This window comes from Eriocheir sinensis, chromosome 42, assembly GCF_024679095.1.
Source record: "Eriocheir sinensis breed Jianghai 21 chromosome 42, ASM2467909v1, whole genome shotgun sequence".
In the NCBI taxonomy this organism is placed as follows: domain Eukaryota; kingdom Metazoa; phylum Arthropoda; class Malacostraca; order Decapoda; family Varunidae; genus Eriocheir; species Eriocheir sinensis.
The window spans coordinates 1,115,305-1,135,144 of NC_066550.1; the positions used below are offsets into that span (position 1 = coordinate 1,115,305).

General features: G+C 45.7%; 1 protein-coding gene across 1 annotated transcript; it reads right to left on the reverse strand.

Annotated features, from left to right (window-relative positions):
* Positions 1-500: 500 nt before the first annotated feature.
* LOC127009788 (uncharacterized) lies at positions 501-5,286 on the reverse strand. The gene is made up of 2 exons (XM_050883144.1): positions 2,683-5,286; positions 501-1,321 (listed from the first exon to the last, which is right to left on the reverse strand). Exon 1 carries the CDS (start codon positions 5,205-5,207, stop codon positions 3,708-3,710), a length of 1,500 nt encoding a protein of 499 aa, XP_050739101.1. The 5' UTR covers positions 5,208-5,286; the 3' UTR covers positions 501-1,321; positions 2,683-3,707.
* Between the last annotated feature and the right edge of the window lie 14,554 nt (positions 5,287-19,840).

Here is a 19,840-nt window from a genome sequence, read left to right on the forward strand (position 1 = left end):
CAGTGGCAGGTGTCATTGGGCCAGCAGATGATGAAGCAGTGGCAGGTGTCATTGGGCCAGCAGATGATGAAGCAGTGGCAGGTGTCATTGGGCCAGCAGATGATGAAGCAGTGGCAGGTGTCATTGGGCCAGCAGATGATGAAGCAGTGGCAGGTGTCATTGGGCCAGCAGATGATGAAGCAGTGGCAGGTGTCATTGGGCCAGCAGATGATGAAGCAGTGGCAGGTGTCATTGGGCCAGCAGATGATGAAGCAGTGGCAGGTGTCATAGGGCCAGCAGATGATGAAGCAGTGGCAGGTGTCACTGGGCCAGCAGATGATGAAGCAGTGGCAGGTGTCATTGGGCCAGCAGATGATGAAGCAGTGGCTGGTGTCATAGGGCCAGCAGATATTGAAGCAGTGGCTGTTGCTGGAGCAGCTAATGGTATCTTTTCCACAAGTAATGAACAATGTGCTGGGATGGTCTCTAGGAATACTGATAAAGTGTGTATCTACAAAGAATATGAATTTAAGGGTAATTAATAAATTGTTTTAATAAGAATATAAAAGTTTTTGCCATAAACATACAGGCCAGTCAATATTTCACTGCTGCTTGACTGTTGCTGCTGTCCTATCCCTAGCACATCATGTCAATGCTGAATGGCTCTGGTACCCCTTCAAATACATGAGACGAGCAGCCTATGATGTCATACACCAGTTTATCTACCACAGTTAATGTCATAGTTATATAGGCAGGCGCCTGCGTATCTGTGGTGCCACACGTGTGGGGCACTCAGGTGCTGGGGGAAATGTCATTGTTATGATGGGGCAGGGGTAAACCAGTGTATGCTGTGAGGCCTTGGTGTGGAAGTTCCCTGTCTGAACTGTGCAGCTAATCCCCCATACAGTGAGGGCCTTTTTTACTCCCTCAGGGGCTGTGCAGCTGAGAGAGTGGTGTACATGAGTGTGAGTGTGTGAGTGTGTGCCTGTCTTGGCTAAAACCCTTCACTGGGGGAAGACAACCAAGGTATTTAGATAGATTGATAGTCATTGACAGATGAACATTAAAAAAATTTCTATATCAAATATGCAGTTCACTGCTATGAACTTATTAACTTTAAGCTGAAATAAAGGCATTGTGGCCAGTATAGCTGCATTCTGTGAGCACATAAAAAACTAACTAATATAAGTTTTACATTTAAAGACATAACAACTAAAAAAAATTACCAGTCTGCTGCTGCTCATTCTTGCACTTGGCAATGCAAGGCTTTGATTTTTGTTGTATGTTGTACCAACGCCTCTCACAGTCATCCTGCGTACGGGGTCCACTCCCAGGGAAGGCACTGTCAGGGTATAAATGTGAAGCAAGTTTCTTAATTGTTTCACTATGGCATGCTTTTTATTTCCCATAACTTCTCCAATAACATTTAATACATGCTGTGATGGAAAGCTAAATCAGTACCAATATTTTATTTACATGCATCATAAGACATTAACTTTTAGTTGTTATGAACATGGCCATAAATACTACTTTTCATTACCTACTTTTCTAAAATGCTTTTCTCTAAGTAGGATGATATTACACAATACAGCTATACAAAAAAATTCAAAGCATTAATCTTAATTCCATTCTTTTGAGTACTTCTAACCTAACATTATATCACCAGAAACTGTTTGACCAATGCTATCAAAATAATATTTTAATCTTACTTTACCATTCTCATCAAATCTACCTATTCCGATATAGTCTTAACATAAAATACTTGTAAAAGTGTTGAGAGCCTGGCATGCCCAACCCACCCACCCCCCAAAAAAAATCTAAATAAGGAATAAATAAAATAACAGGTAAATATGACTTGACTCTCTTATACTAACCCCCTTTCCACCCTAACAAACTTGGGGACCTACCATGTTAGGTTAGGACGTGTTAGGTAGGACAGGTTTAGCAGGAGTTGGTTTAGTTGTGTTAGATTGTTGAGGGAGTGGGGGTTGCAGCAGAAATGGTCATGATGATGCTATTCACATGGAGCAGTAGGAAAAAGTATGTCCTGTTTGGAAACTCTGTGGTTGTGTTTGTATACAAAAATACCCATTTGACGAGGTTAGGTTAGTTTGCAAGTTACTTGAATCATGAATATGTGAATATGTAACAAAAAATAAAAGCATTAACCTTAATTTAATTCTCTTGAGTACATTCCAATCTAACATTATATCACCATAATCTGTTTGACCAATGCTATAAATATACTATTTTAATCTTACTTTACCATTCTCACAAAACCTACCCATTCCCATATAGTCTTGACATAAAGTACTTGTAAAAGTGTCCATAGTCTGGCATGCCTAGCATCCCCAATAAAAAAAAATAATAAACAAATAAAAATAAATAAAGACTGAAAACAGGGCAAATATGCCTTAACTATATATAAAAACCCCCTCTTCCCCCCCAACAAACTTGGCATGTTAAGTTAGGATGTGTTCGGTAGGACAGGGCAGGTTTGGCATGGTTAGGTTTAGTTATGTTAGGTTGTTGAGGGAGAGGGGGTTGTGGCAGAAATGGTCATAATGAAACTATTTAGATACAGAATGAAAAGGTATGTTCTGTTTGGGAGGTCAGTGGTTGTGTTATTATGCAAAAAATACCCAATTGATTAGGTTAGGTTAGTTTGTAAGCTGATTGAACCATGAATATGTGATTACTAACCTTGTTACAGCTTCTGCCACTTCAGTCCACGCTCTCTTCTTATCCTCAGGGGTGATACTCTTCCCATAACACCCTCTGATTATACGTATTTTTTCTTGAATTTGATGTAAGAAGACCGTTTCATCTGGCGACCAATTAAACTTACTCCTTTTCTGCGCTGGTTCTCCGGCCCGTAGATCATTGGGGCAGATGACGTGGTTATGGTGCGGTAATTTCAGCAGAGCAAGTCGTGACGCAGGCGGGGAGATACGGGCATTGACGAGTGACGGAGTAAAAACAGCCTTTGAGGCTGCTTCTATCCGCCACAAAACTCAGTATTTTCTTGTGTTTGCCATTTATTATGTTTCTGTTGTACATTTATACATCTTTTCTTTATTTTTCTTTTGAAATATATACTTAATTCATGTCGGATGTTTACGTTTTGCACGGAGGCGTCCTTAAGGCGGTGTCACACTAGCACTTTTTCCGTCAACTTTTTCCGTCGTTTTTCTGAAAATCGTCGATATCTTGGCTGCAGCCTGTCACACACAAACTGTGTTTCGTCTGAAACTTTCCGTCGGCACAGACCAAGGAATGTAAACAAACATGGAGTCCACGCTGCGGCAAAGATACGCTGCTCTGAACCTAATACTGTGTATTGTGAGACTTAGACGAGCTAAACAAGCCAAAAAGCGTGCATGGATGCGCTCATGGTTGGCTCGTCGGGAAAGAGAAAGTGTGTACCACAGGCTGTTAAAAGAGCTGAGTTTAGAGGATCATGAGACTCTGAAGAATTGGATCAGGTTGGACAAAAGCCAGTACCACAGACTTCTGGAGTTAGTGACACCTCTTATTGCCAGAAATGACACCAGGATGAGGAAGGCTGTCACTGCAGGAGAGCGTTTGAGACAGGTTGAAGCCACTTGATCTTGATCTTGATGTCACAGGTGGCTCGGGATTTCTCCCCAGCCAGGCCTTTGTATCGGCAGCTCCTGTGAAAAGAAAACAAAAAACATGCGGAAAGTCTATGTTCTCGGGGCAAGATATCATTCCCTATATCTTTCACGCCACATGCCCTCCAAGAACTCTTTCACTGCCTCAATCACTCGTCCACTCGTCTCTCCACTGAGCCCCAGCAGCAGCACCATCCACTCCCTTCCAGTCCTCCCGTTTACATCACGTCCCATCTCGCTCAAAAACACATGCATCATCTTCGTTCTCTCCCTGTCATACTTCTTGCATTCCAGCACTACATGCTGCACAGTCTCGTCCACACCCCTGTCACACATCTGGCACACTTTGCTGCGGGACTCAGACCATCTATAGTTCCTTGCATTCACATCCAGACACTGCGCTCTAGCACGGAAAAGAAGATCACCTCCCAGGCTTCCCTCATACCACACCTCACACTTTGGGGCCTCTTTCTCCCTATACCAGTCGAGAGTTTCCTTTCTTTCCATCTCATTCTTCCACTTGCTCAATCCCTCATCTTTAACTGCCATATCTATCACATTCTTCCACTTTCTTACATCCCACTCAAACCCCTCTCCATTTCTGTTTGTTACTCTCCATTCAAACACATTTTGCCTATCCTCAAAGGGTCGGTACACCCACCTACTTAGCATAACATTCCTGTCTATCATTCGCCCACATTTATTCGCCCATTTGCCATCTCTTATATTCCACAAGTATACTTTTCTTGCTAATCTTGCATCCTCCATTTGTTCCAGTCTCACTTTATATCTCAAGGTTGCCTTTATTAGTCTTTCCCTAAACGTGCTCCATCCCATGTCACCCCTAAGAGCCTCTACTGCTGCAAACCTTGGTGCATTCAGTGCCATTCTTGCTACCCTATTCTGCCCCACCTCCAATTTTTGTATCTCACTCTCATTCCATGTCATCACATCCATTCCATACATAATGCTCGGGACAGCCACACTCTTCCAAACCTCACGGATGACATCATACTTGCTCGCTCTCATCCTCGCTGCACTCCCTAAACGGCCTACCCACTGGTTTGTCAAACTTATCTTTACATTCTTGGCCCTGCCGCATCCATTTACCTCCATCCACACCCCTAGGTACTTGTATTCTTCGGTCTGTTCCAACTCATTCCCTTCCAGTCTCCAAGTTGTTTCTCTCTCATCCTCTGACCTATTGACTATCATAATCTTGCTCTTCTCACTACTAAATCTAACACCAAAATCTCTTCCATAGCCCCCTACCACATCTAACATTCTTTGTAAGTCTCCCGCAGAGTCACTCAAAATCACAACATCGTCCGCATACAACAACACACACAACTTGTCCTCTCCAACTTTCACTCCCGCATTCATTCTTCTCATCCTAACTGCCAGCTCCTCTGTATACAGGCTAAATAATGTTGGTGACAGAATGCAACCCTGCCTCACTCCTCTCTCGCTCTTCACCCAGTCTGTCTCTAGGCTCGGAAAGTCTCGGTCTTGGTCTTGGAAATGTAAACAAAGGCGGAAATTTGCAGGCGGAAACGATCCTGATCGTCTGACAAATTCATGCGATAAGTTCATGCGGAACGATGAAAAATCGACGGAAATCGCATTAATCGACGGAAAAAGTGCTAGTGTGACACCGCCTTTAGCAACGAGCTCGCCATAAAGAAGAAGAAGAAGAAGATAATAGTAGCCAGGTTTTGCTAATACCTACACTCAAAGTTGACGAGGATAGCTTTTACTTTTAATAATTTGAAACTATTAACTTTGATAGTAACTTTAAGAGTAAAAGTTAATAGCTCTCGAGGATACGGGCCCAGAGCTGCACCGCTGGATTTGGTACAGCGATGCCGTAGGTGTACCTAAGGAGATTGACCACATCCTCGTAAGTACTCGTTGGAGGATCCTTCAGAACTGCAGGGTTTACCGGAGTACTGAGTTCTTTGCAACTGACCACAGGCTTGTTGTTGCAACACACAAGCTTCATGTCAGGTCAAGAAGGCTGAAAGACTTGGCATGTGCTCAAGACTATGCAGTGACAGTCTCAAATCAGTTCAATGTGCTCGGCTCCCTTGAGAACCCTGTAGAACTGTGGGATACCTTCAAATGTGACTCTTCGAGCTGCCAAGGAGTGTATTGGAAAGCGCCCGAGATCTAGGAGTGGGTTTGCCTCGGAGGAGATGCTGTCGTATTACACCAAGGCCATCTAGCGAGCCGACGCCAGCTGCTCACAGAGTTTCGTTCAGCTTTCCTGTCTTTCTTTTATATGTAGTCTTTGTTTGAACATCGCACGTACGGAGCAGCACTTGCGACCACAATGGAGGAATTAGGACCAAATGGTGAGATACGACCGGTTGAACATACGGCGCCAGGAAACCATGTACCGAATGACAAAGGAAAATGGCGATTCTCCTGCTTGCAACGTGATGAAAGCACGTCCTCACACCAAAGAAATGCTGCCAAGTCATACTCACTGAACGATCTGTCTCGTAACATGGACGTTATCACGCATCACCGAATAAAAAAAAACTTCTGTATATAGCGTTTTTGTGAAGTACAAAGGCTAATGTATACTCACCCCCCAAAAAAATTCCTACATGTCGTCACACCTGGGTCAAAATGGCCACTTCCAAAACTTTATTTGACAACAAAAATAACGTTACTGGAAACGCTGTGCCGAATGGCACACGGGGCACTCATACCAGAGAAGTGAGAAGGAGCAGAGGACTGTGATACCCTCTCCTCAACAGGGCACCCGACGCACTAATACATGCCCGTGAATGAGTTGATTGATTGATTGATAGTTTATTGTTGCAGGTAAACAACAAGGGAGAAGGGAGGAACATGCCATCCCTACCCCCAGGCAGGACAGAGTGAGATTATACAACTATTAATACATGAGTAGGTAGCACCATGAAATTAAAAAGATACAATGGTAGGAAGGAAAGCACAACAAGGGAGGGGGCAGTACCTCCCCCTGGACAATAAGACAATAAAATGTGGGGACGGAGAACATTGCCCAAGCACTAGATGGGAATGAATACAGAGATAGAGTAAATACTAGTCCTTAAAGTAAAATACTGCAGAGATCACAGCCTTGTATAGCACGGCAGTAGTTCAGGCTGCCACACACGGCATCACCTCCTTGGTGCAAACTGAGGGTGTTCCTTGAGGATAGCAGGGAGGACATCATGGTTCAGGAGCCAACAAATTGTCTGGGGCAGGTCAAGGCAGTCCCGTGGCTTAAACTTAGCAATGAGAGGGCATTCCATGACATAGTGATGCAGTGTGTGGCCCCTCGGCCTGGCACAGAGCGTGCAGCAGACACCAGGGGAGTTACTAACCTCCCAGTAGTACCTATAGCCTAGCCTAAGGCGCATTGCTACCACATCCTGAGGGGCACTGTGTCGCCCATAGGGGTAAACACAGCGCTGGGAGACACTAACATAGTGGAGGCTGCTGGCGCTGCCATTGTCACAGCAGTGTCTGAGTTGGGTAGCAATGCTATCACGTGAATAATGCCTAAATCTATTCTTAACATAGCTAAGCGTATAGTCAATGCCAGGGTCCACTGTGTCATCCTGAAGGGCTCGTCGAGCAAGGCAGTCTGCCTTCTCATTGAGCTGGATGCCCACATGAGAGGGCACCCAGGTGAAGTGGACCGTGGCACCTGTGGCCTCAAGGGCACGGACGGCAGTCAGGCACTTAGCTACAAGATCACAGTCGGCAGGGGAGGAGGACACAAGTTCATGCAATGCAGCCTGGCTATCAACAAACAAGTAGACATTTTCGTGCAAAGCTGCTACAGTGTGGAGAGCCTCAAGGATGGCATACAGCTCAGCCCGGGTCGAGGACAGGTACCCCGGCAGCCGCCTGGTAACCTCAATGTCAGTGTACTGGGTGGGGGAAGCGTGATCCCGGATAAACACGCCACAGCCCGACCTGCTGCCATCTACGGAGCCATCACAGTACACATGGACAGCCCGAACACGGGGGTACTTGGACAGTTTGACCATGAAGTGATCCTGGAGGACATGGGGAAGCCAATCACGTTTAGGGAAAGGTAGTTGTTCAACGTCTACACGAGTTTCAAAAACACCTTAATTTTTGTGCCAAACGGCAAACGGTTTCCATTCTAGGGTTAAGCAGTATAGGATATACGTTGTCAGGTCCGGGGCTTGTATTTGTTTTAAGGGACTGGAGAGCTTCAAGGACTTCATCGGTAGTTATTACAAAGTTAGGCAATGCCTGCTCAAGAGGAGGAAGAATCTTCCTCCAAGAGAGCGACCCGCTGAGGGCCACTCCATGTATTATTCCTCCAAGGATAAAACTAAGCGTAAGGAAAAGAAAATACAAGAAATAAAAGACCATAAATAAAATGCATAAAAAGACAACAACTTAGGGCATAAAAAGTCTCCAATTAGAAAGAAAAGAAGAAAAAATAGGGAAAATAGGCAAATCGGAAAATAGGAAAGCCTGAATATAGTGTGAAGAAGAGAAAAAAGAAGCAGATCATCACAAAAGAAGAAGAAAATACGGAAATAAAAGAAAAATGGGAAAAAATATGTACTAAATCAGAAGAGGAAAACAGGAAAATCTGAATCTAGGTACACAGAAAAAATAAAGAATCAAGAAGGACCTAAGAAGATGTGCAAAGAGGAGATTTGATTGATTGATAGTTTATTGTTGCAGATAAACAAGAGGAGAAAGGAAAAGAAGAAAACAGGAAAAAAAATAAAGAAATGGGAAAATAGGTCAATCGGAAAGCATAAAATCTTAAAGTCTGAATACAGGGAGACAGAAAAGAGAAAAAATCAAGAAGGAGCCAAGAAGCTATAAAGGAAGGAGAAGAAGAAGAGGAGGAAGCAAACAAGTCCCCTGTGACATCAAGATCAAGGTCGAGGTCCGCCGCGTGCCCTGAAGTGCCCTGGCAGTGTTTCTCGTGGAGGAGGAGGAGCCCCTCGGCGTGCAGGCCCCCAGGGTGAGTGTGCGGGTGGTGGAGGGCCAGGGTGTGGACGGGCTACACTTGGGACAGGAAGGAGGGGAGGGCCAGGGTGTGGACGGGCTACACTTGGGACAGGAAGGAGGGAGGGCCAGGTGGTGGACGGGCAACACTTGGGACAGGAAGGAGGGGAGGGCCAGGGTGTGGACGGGCTACACTTGGGACAGGAAGGAGGGGAGGGCCAGGGTGTGGACGGGCAACACTTGGGACAGGAAGGAGGGGAGGGCCAGGGTGTGGACGGGCTGCACTTGGGACAGGAAGGAGGGGAGGGCCAGGGTGTGGACGGGCTACACTTGGGACAGGAAGGAGGGGAGGGCCAGGTGTTGAAGGCCACACTTGGGACAGGAAGGAGGGAGGGCCAGGGTGTGGACGGGCAACACTTGGGACAGGAAGGAAGGGAGGGCCAGGGTGTGGACGGGCTACACTTGGGACAGGAAGGAGGGGAGGGCCAGGGTGTGGACAGGCTACACTTGGGACAGGAAGGATTGTAGGGCCTGGGTGTGGACGGGCTGGACTTGGGACAGGATGGAGGGGAGGGCCAGGGTGTGGACGGGCTGTACTTGGGACAGGAAGGAGGGGAGGGCCAGGGTGTGGACGGGCTACACTTGGGACAGGAAGGAGGGGAGGGCCAGGGTGTGGACAGGCTGTACTTGGGACAGGAAGGAGGGGAGGGCCAGGGTGTGGACGGGTACACTTGGGACAGGAAGGAGGGAGGGCCAGGGTGTGGACAGGTACACACTTGGGACAGGAAGGAGGGAGGGCCGGGGTGGGTACGGGTACACTTGGGACAGGAAGGAGCGGAGGGCCAGGGTGTGGACGGGCTGTACTTGGGACAGGAAGGAGGGGAGGGCCTGGGTGTGGACGGGCTGTACTTGGGACAGGAAGGAGGGGAGGGCCAGGGTGTGGACAGGCTGTACTTGGGACAGGAAGGAGGGAGGGCCAGGGTGTGGACGGCTACACTTGGGACAGGAAGGAGGGAGGGCCAGGGTGTGGACGGGCAACACTTGGGACAGGAAGGAGGGAGGGCCAGGGTGTGGACAGGTACACTTGGGACAGGAAGGAGGGAGGGCCAGGGTGTGGACGGGTACACTTGGGACTGGAAGGAGGGGAGGGCCAGGGTGTGGACGGGTACACTTGGGACAGGAAGGAGGGGAGGGCCAGGGTGTGGAACGGCTACACTTGGGACAGGAAGGAGGGTAGGGCCAGGGTGTGGACGGGTACACTTGCGACAGGAAGGAGGGAGGGCCAGGGTGTGGACGGGTACACTTGGGACAGGAAGGAGGGAGGGCCAGGGTGTGGACAGGTACACTTGGGACAGGAAGGAGGGAGGGCCAGGGTGTGGAGGGGCTGTACTTGGGACAGGAAGGAGGGAGGGCCAGGGTGTGGACAGGCTACACTTGGGACAGGAAGGAGGGGAGGGCCAGGGTGTGGACGGTACACTTGGGACAGGGAGGGAGGGCCAGGGTGTGGATGGGCTGTACTTGGGACAGGAAGGAGGGGAGGGCCAGGGTGTGGACGGGCTACACTTGGGACAGGAAGGAGGGGAGGGCCAGGGTGTGGACGGGCTGTACTTGGGACAGGAAGGAGGGGAGGGCCAGGGTGTGGACAGGCTACACTTGGGACAGGAAGGAGGGGAGGGCCAGGGTGTGGACGGGCTGTTCTTGGGACAGGAAGGAGGGGAGGGCCAGGTAGTGGACAGGCTACACTTGGGACAGGAAGGAGGGAGGGCCAGGGTGTGGATGGGCTGTACTTGGGACAGGAAGGAGGGAGGGCCAGGTTTTGGACGGCTCCACTTGGGACAGCAAGGAGGGGTGTGCCTGGGTGTGGCCGGGTACACTTGGGACAGGACGGAGGGGCGGGCCAGGGTGTGGACGGGTACACTTGGGACAGGAAGGAGGGGAGGGCCAGGGTGTGGACAGGTACACTTGGGACAGGAAGGAGGGTAGGGCCATGGTGTGGACGGGTACACTTGGGACAGGAAGGAGGGGAGGGCCAGGGTGTGGACGGGTACACTTGGGACAGGAAGGAGGGGAGGGCCAGGGTGTGGACGGGCTACACTTGGGGGTATTATTCTAGTGTTTGCCCATACTCACCCCTCGCAACCAAAATTGGCTAGGGGGCCATTGAGACTTCGGGGAATGCGGTGGTAAACATGAAATGCGTTGCAAATGCATAGTTTTTGAGTTTTGAGGGGTTGAAAAATACCCTAGATGTAGGGAAATTCCTTACAATTACTAAGATGTAGGGAAATTTCATACATTCCGGGTTTTTTTTTTTAACTACGGAAACCACGCAAGGTAATTATTGAAAATCACTCCGCACCTCTATATTGTACTTAAGGGCATATTATACATACGGACGATGTGTTTACATGGCGACGCCATTGCAATATGAGCAGCGTTGCCAACGATCCAGTTAGCAATGATACGCTATGTGAGACCAGGTCCACCACGCGTTGTTATTATTATTTTTTTGGTGTGAACACGCACCTTTACCTAATACTATTTCCGATAATACGCTTGGTTAGCGATGGTACGCTTTGTTAGCCATTAGCCCACGCATGTGAGACCAGGTCCACCACGCGTGGTTATTTTTTTTTTAGAACACGCACCTTTAAGAGGGGGGGGTTAGAAGGGGGGTCGAGGGGGGGTGAAGCCCCCTCGTTAGCAAGTCGTAAAGTTCGGTTGGAGTAGTTTAAATATGCTCCCCCACTAAAATACCCCGAGTTCACGCAGGTCCCCAAAGATCATTGGGGAAAGGGGATTAATTCGGCTTCTTTACTTCCAAGTACTTTTTTTTTTACTATGATATATGGAGGCGTATTATCGTATTCTGGAGGCGCGGAGTCAATATCCACAATCATCTTGTATACTGGGAATACGAGCCCGTGACAGGAAGGAGCGGAGGGCCAGGGTGTGGACGGGCTGTAATTGGGACAGGAAGGAGGGGAGGGCCAGGGTGTGGACGGGCTGTAATTGGGACAGGAAGGAGGGGAGGGCCAGGGTGTGGACGGGCTGTAATTGGGACAGGAAGGAGCGGAGGGCCAGGGTGTGGATGGGCTGTAATTGGGACAGGAAGGAGCGGAGGGCCAGGGTGTGGATGGGCTGTAATTGGGACAGGAAGGAGCATAGGGCTAGGGTGTGGACGGGTACACTTGGGACAGGAAGGAGCGGAGGGCCAGGGTGTGGACGGGCTGTACTTGGGACAGGAAGGAGCGGAGGGCCAGGGTGTGGACGGGCTGTAATTGGGACAGGAAGGAGCATAGGGCCAGGGTGTGGACGGGTACACTTGGGACAGGAAGGAGCGGAGGGCCAGGGTGTGGACGGGCTACACTTGGGACAGGAAGGAGCGGAGGGCCAGGGTGTGGACGGGTACACTTGGGACAGGAAGGAGGGGAGGGCCAGGGTGTGGATGGGTACACTTGGGACAGGAAGGAGGGGAGGGCCAGGGTGTGGATGGGTACACTTGGGACAGGAAGGAGCGGAGGGCCAGGGTGTGGACGGGCTGTACTTGGGACAGGAAGGAGCGGAGGGCCAGGGTGTGGATGGGCTGTAATTGGGACAGGAAGGAGCGGAGGGCCAGGGTGTGGACGTTCTGTAATTGGGACAGGAAGGAGCATAGGGCCAGGGTGTGGACGGGTACACTTGGGACAGGAAGGAGCGGAGGGCCAGGGTGTGGACGGGCTACACTTGGGACAGGAAGGAGCGGAGGGCCAGGGTGTGGACGGGTACACTTGGGACAGGAAGGAGGGGAGGGCCAGGGTGTGGATGGGTACACTTGGGACAGGAAGGAGGGGAGGGCCAGGGTGTGGATAGGTACACTTGGGACAGGAAGGAGCGGAGGGCCAGGGTGTGGACGGGCTGTACTTGGGACAGGAAGGAGGGGAGGGCCAGGGCAAAGCCATCTTGATATAAAAGCCTTAGCCTGGGATCGATGACGTCACGCGTTGGGTCCGCAATGCCTCACTCACTAAAACTCTTCTAATTTCTCATCCACCTTTTTCACGCTATCCACTAACATTATTAATAGTATCATTATGATAACTATTATTTTTATTATTATTATTATTACCTTTTAATTATTTATTATTTATTATTATTATTATTATTATTATTATTATTATTATTATTATTATTATTACTGTACATGATTGCATGTATTAGTAGTAATTTTATATTTACTTCATCTTGTATAGTAAATCTAGATCTCCATTAGGTTTTTTTTTATTTTTAATTTAGATCCTGGTTTCTCTAATAAATGTATCACTTACCTTTATCCAGATATAGCATTAGTCAGGGAAATAAAAATATTGATGAAAACATACCATTTACTTTAATGGAAAAAAATAAATCAATAATATTTCAGGGAGTAAATATCAGGTCAAAACAATATTTGTGTAGATAAATGTTGTGCCCCAAAATAGAAAATATGCTCAAGAAAAAAGGGCAATACGTAAATACTGAAAGCATTTATCTAAATCAATCCCTACCACTCTACAGAGCATATATCATCAGTCACACAACCATCCTCCATTGCAATAAAATACCTACATTGATCCGTAATTGAAAATGTCTTAAGAGATAACCTATATACTGTCTTCTAAGACTCTTTCAATGTTGACAGCTTCCTTTTTTTATCGTCCTTTCGGCCTACTGTATCATTGTATGATTTTGTGAAGTTATTCAACAAAATATTTGTCACAGGCCAAATACACATCCTCAGAAGTTGACTTACTGATGTATTACATGGACAACATTCCTCTACATCAACCAGAGTCCCTTGAAAATTCAGTGATAACCTAACGAGGGCTAGTCGTTGGTTACTGGTGCACTGAATAAATTCTGTCTTAAAATTGTTTAGGAGAGCTTGAAATATTTGATAGGTGTGGATACACACAGAGTGAAATCTGTTGGCCATTTCAAGCCTCCTCTATCAAGACTGTGGAGATACTGACATTCTTCAGGAATTTCTGCCTCCATTACTTTATCAAGAGAAATCCGACTCACACACAGGTCACACTTAAGTCTTTTCCTGACTACATGAGCTACATAACCAGCAATGTACATCATCACACTTTCATCTTGCTTTGACAAACTCTGCTCTTTGACATACTTCTCAACACCCTTGAATTTCTCCAGACAGTCTACGGATTCAGAGTGAGATTTAGATTCAAGTTGAGAGTGGTTCAATTCAGTGAGAGTTAATGGTCCAAATTTTGATGAACCCATTGAAAGAACATTAATAACTTTGATTTTCCTCTCAGATTCCATTACTTGAGCAACAGCCACATTATAATTTGCACCACTCATTTTCCTGTATTGTCCAAATCTACCATCCAGTTTGTCTGTTTGGAACTTTCCCAACAAAACATAGCGAAAGTCATGGTCTTTCAAGAGGTAATCACATAACTTAACTAGGGTTGCTGTAGTGTGCTTCAGAGCAAAAGCTGTTTCTCGCGAGAGCTGACCAATCCTTTCATGCTGCACCAATTCCATTCCCTCCCAAGCTGCAAGCCACTGAACAAAGGTAGTGAGAAACAGCAAGTTTGGATCTGTAGATGAATCCTGCCTGATGGGGTCACATTGTGCTTGACGGAGGGCAACACCTTTATCTGGAGTTTTAACATTTACTATATGCCACCATGACATGATTTGTTGCAAGAAAGCAGCAGTGCCTGACACACCTGGCAAATTCATAGTTTTCAGTGCAGCCACATTCTTTTTATCAAACAACCTCACAACAAGCTGTACATTCTGCCTTTCTAAGTTATTGGGGAAAAGTACTTTTTCTGATAAGCCTGGAGCTAGCTTCACACATTTCTTTCTTTCTTTGGCATACAGTTCTTTCAGTGGCTGTAAACTTGCTTCCTCTTGAATTGTGAGGTTGGAAGGTGAAGGTATTACAAAAGTTTGAATGGGTTTCTTCTGATTGAGCCAATTATTTCGTATACATTTTAGCAAATGGACTGAATCAAACAGGAGGAAAAGTTGCTCACTTGAATCATAGGGATTTGAAATGGAGGGGGTAAGAGGCCCATCACATAACTTTTCAAACATCTTTCTATTAACCCTGTTATTGTCAGAAATCAATGAAACAACTTTATATCCAATATCATGTAGGAATGCCAAAACTTTGTGTGTTAAGTCAAGAAGGGTGTCAGCTGTCAGTTTGCAGACTGGATACAAAGCAGCAACATGCTTGTGCTTTGATAAAAGTGATGAAATCATGAAAGCCTGAATTGTTGTTGCTGGTTCATCTGAATTCACAGAAGCACCATAAATTTTCCCTCCTTTATAAGAAAGACCCTTCTTTACATGTATCTCATCAAGCAGTACGTTCACCAGTTTTTCTTCACTTTTCAGACTAGAAAATGTTTCCTTCAGAAACAGTTCATGTGAATTTTCTGTATTTAGACACTTAGCACCAGTAGATATACTCAGTTTCCTAAGGTAATTAGGGTGAGGAAGAACGAGAACTCCACTGTCACGCAGACTTGTGTACAGTGATGGATTGGTCATAAACACACTGTAAGACCAAACCAAAAATCACAGCTGTATTTCATACTATCTTTGCAGATCAAACCTAGTTGTTCAGCACAGAACCACATCACTTTCTTTTTGGAGCTCATTTCATCATTGTCAGTTTCCAAAATCTCTTCAATAGTTTCTTTACACTGAGTAAGTTTATCAGTGACAGTTAAAGTTGATGCAGATTCAAGATTAAGGTGACTAAGTAAATTCTCAAATTTTGACCACAAATCACATGCATTTGCTTCTCCTAAAAGCCACTTCAACTTTCTTGGTTTTAAGGTATTATTTTCAAGCCACACTGAAACTGTTAAATCTGACATAACTTTAAAGGACACTGTTAGCTTTGGTTGGCCATCGCAGTTAATTCTAAGGAAAGACACATAGTCATCACTGGAAAGATGCAGCCAACCTTTAGAGAGCTTTTCAGTAAATCCTTCACAAAATTCTTTAAAGCTGTTTATTTGGTCTTTCTCAATCCAATCACTGAACACCATTTCATCACGTTCAATTAGCTTGTCTCTCCTTTCCTGTGGAGTGGTGCGAGGAGCTGGTATTTCCTTGGACATATACTTGGGCTGGTTTTCAAAGATGGTTGGACAAGCATCTTTATGTAGAGATGGCCTGCCTCTCTTTGCTGTTACTACAGTTCCATCAGCGCGTGTCATACTGTCTTCTGTAATGATGAAACGTTTTGGAAGTGCTTGGAACAAACAATTGTATTTTCTGTTGGAGTAAAGTCTTTCCTGTGGATAGCCCTCATCCACTGCTGCCGTCGCTGTTCATCTTTAGGGAAACTGAATGCAGAGGCATCTGCAGATTTATAGTTGGACTTGCATCCTGGCACACAGCATGACCTCGGCATCTGCAAATACAAGTTTTATGAAACCTTGTAGCAACAATGTGATAGGCAAGTTATTGAAAATATTATGGATTTATTTATAGGTTGGACCCTTTCCAAGTGTGGATCTGTCGATGCCTCTTCTAAGGCCAACCCCCTTGTTTGGGGAATCTGAGCCTGGCATATAGATAGATTTTTAATAAATAACAAGTGGTAATCAAAGATTAGAACCCGTTTGGAATGTATGGAGTAAAGATTGTATATTAAAATATAAGTTAATATAATCAACTGATATCGCCTTTAATATCTACTAAATTTTACATTACTCGTTTTGAGCAAATGCGTTCATTTGAGTGTAAATAAAGTATATACTCATATCTAAGTAGTTAGGTATAACCTAGAGAGAGAGAGAGAGAGAGAGAGAGAGAGAGATACTACACACACACACACACACCTCAACAACCCTCACACAATGCTCAATGTTAATTAATACAGTCTAATATATTTGTCCAAGTAGGTATGTCTACAACCTGCACTGAATAATTATCCTGAAAACTTTCTATGATCTTATTTTCTGCACGAGTACCACCTACAATTGTTTCCCAGTTTGCTGAGGCAAGATCAAAATCCCGTATAATAAGTGCCCGCCTAGAAATCCCCTATTTACCTCACCTACTACCTATAATGTCATCTACTTCAGGTGACTGATTTGGTGGTGTATACAAAGCTCCAATTCTTACTACCTTGTTTTTATTTGCGCTATCATCAACCCACAAAGATTATATTCTATCTGATCCCTAACCTAACTAAGGGAAATGTGTTTCTCATGTAAGTCACTACACCCACACTATTTCCTATCAGCTCCCTGATTAATATAGGTATATGGTATACCCATCTACATCATACTCTTTCCTACTCTCCTTAAACTTTTCATTATATAGGTATCCATGCCTCTATAATACATACTACACATAAATCTTCCTCCATTATATAACTAAATAACGCATCCTTCTTGTTTCTCAGGCTTGTAGCCTTAGCATAAACATTTCAAGTATATCATCCTAGATGTTCCCTTTTTCATAATTCTGTTCTCACCTGTTGGCACATGGCTACAGTTTCTAAAATCTATACAGTAAGTACTCCCGTTGCTAATCCTATCTTGTTTATTCCTATCACCTATCAGTCATATATTAATTTTTTATGCAATGTTAAATTTTAAATTCTCACCTTTGAAAGACAGCTGTTTCACAGGAAGAACTAGTCAAAAGTAGTTGCCAGGAGTAACACTAGCTCACAGGATCATGCTTATGCCAGCCAACCAGAGATGCATATGTATGAAACCGGTCCATGATGCCTTGCAGTAGATTCAGTCTACCTAGAAACAAAGTGATAATTAACATGCGTATTGTCAAGGTGTATTATATCATTCACCTCAGCAAATAGAAAATTCATAAGAACTTCCATCATCAGTTATTACATTTATAATTTAATATCCTGAAAAGGGAGATATTTTACTTTTTTTATATCAGGGGCTGTGGCCAAAGGAAAAAAAATGTACAACAAAAAGCCCGCTAGTTGCCACACCCAAAAGCATTAAGTTAAGAGAAAATCCGGAAGAATGACCAATTTAGTTAGGAAGATGCCTTGATACTTTACTCTTTAAAGAAGTTAAGTTGTAGTGTGGGAAAATAGTCAGGAAGAGAGTTCCAGAGTTTACCAGTCAAAGGGATGAAGGAGTGAAAGTACTGGTTAACTCTTGCATTAGTGAGATGGACAGAATATGGGTGAGAATGCAGCGGGGCCGTGGGAGGGGGGGAAGGTAGACAGGCAGTCAGTTCTTGAGAGCACTGAGAATTATGCTATTATAACTTAATCAGTAAGCTCAAAACGCCCTCTCCTTTAGATTACCAAGCTTAAAACAGCATCTTCTATAGACTAACAAGCTTATAAACACCTTTCTCCTTAGAGAATCAAGCTTAAAACACACCTTTCTCCTTAGACCAGCAAGATTAAAACATTTTTTTTTTTGTCTCATCAAGGTAGTGCAGAAGAGGCAACCTCTATGAAAGCGAGGACTGCGTCTTACATTTACCTAATTGGACCAACAAGCTTAAAATACCTACTTTTTTTTTCTTCTAAGCCTGTGTCAACCCTGTTATAGGAAGGTAACATTTTTTTTTTTAACATGAAACTTATTACACAGTTTATGAACTCTTGAAAGCCATAGGTTTAATTATGTCATGAGCTTGGCTCATATTTAAGTGAACACATCACACCGAGCCACACAACACACCACACATCATACCCAGCCAAACTACACCACACACACACACACACACACACACAATATACTCAGCTCACCGAATCATAAATCACACTCAGGAACACCAAACCACACAAGCTATACCGCATATCACACCCAATCACGTCACACCACTCACAATACTGAGCCACGGTGTCAACACCTTACACACCCGGCCAGCTACGAGTACACCACGCTACATAATCACACCCAGCAAGTCGATGTGCTCTGCATCACACCCAGCCACTACATACCACACATCACATCCAGGAACACTACCAGTACACCACACATTTCACACTGCCTCATCACACAAGCCACACCACAAAAGGTCACGGATATTTTTCATACCTTACTTTCCTGATATCGGAGATAACAAGCTGAGCTCATTCCGTAGGGGAATGTCTGGCTGCCTCGACAGAGACTGCAAACAGGCAAAATATGAATTACACACACACACACACACACACACACACGTTCATATACCTGCCAGTTACCTTGGGGAGTCAGAGTTATTTACAAGGCAGGCCGGAATCACCAAGGGCGGAAGAACTATGGGTCAGTGTGACCAGGGCCAGAATAACTGTGGGATAAAGTGACTTGTTACTGCTTATCACAGGGGATTTGGGATTTATGAAACATAATACCGCTGCCAAATTACAAGACCGACGTCAAGCATTCATCACGGTGTTTGGAATGATATGACACATGATATTCACGTGATTTTTACAGTTTTATACAGTACTATGATAATAAAGTACTGTACTAATTCACAACTAAATAAGTTTCTCACCTTGTACATGGAGTGTCACTGTGTTGGAGCGAGTACATCCGACCACCACAATGTTTGAAATGCAACTGACGCTCCTTGTCCCCCTCCCGCGCCAAGCCACAGCTGGGCGGCCACCGCCAGCCACCGGACCCGACGCGTGACGTCATCGATGGTTTTCGCGGCCAGGCTAAGGCTTTTATATAAAGATGGCTTTGGCCAGGGTGTGGACGGGTACACTTGGGACAGGAAGGAGCGGAGGGCCAGGGTGTGGACGGGCCATGCGTGTGTAGGGTTGCCACCCTGACCTCAGGAAAATACCAACATCTTACTCTCCAATACGGAACTAACTGTATTTTAAGTTATGGGTCTTGTCTTGTTGCAGTGTAGGTGATGTTCACTTTGGGCGACTTGGGAGTCCACCGCCCCAACACTGTGCCCTACTCCTAGGGCCGCTTTCACTTTATTTGTTTTGATCGTTACCAATGGCGGTGATCAACGCATAGTTTTCCACGTGAAACTGGCCTATGGGGTAGTGGTAGAGGAGGTGAGAGGTGTTGAGAGTGTGTGGTAAGGCTGGGCTCACCCCGCAGCCGCCACTACCCCATAGGCCAGTTTTACGTGGAAATACTATAGCGGCAATCACCGCCATTTGTAACGATAAAAACAAACAAAATGACTGTGAAAGCGGCCCCTAATGTGCCTCAGCTGGTCAGGGAGGGAGCTACTCTCTGCCCCCCTTGGAGTAGTCGTGTGTAGGACAGGGGGCT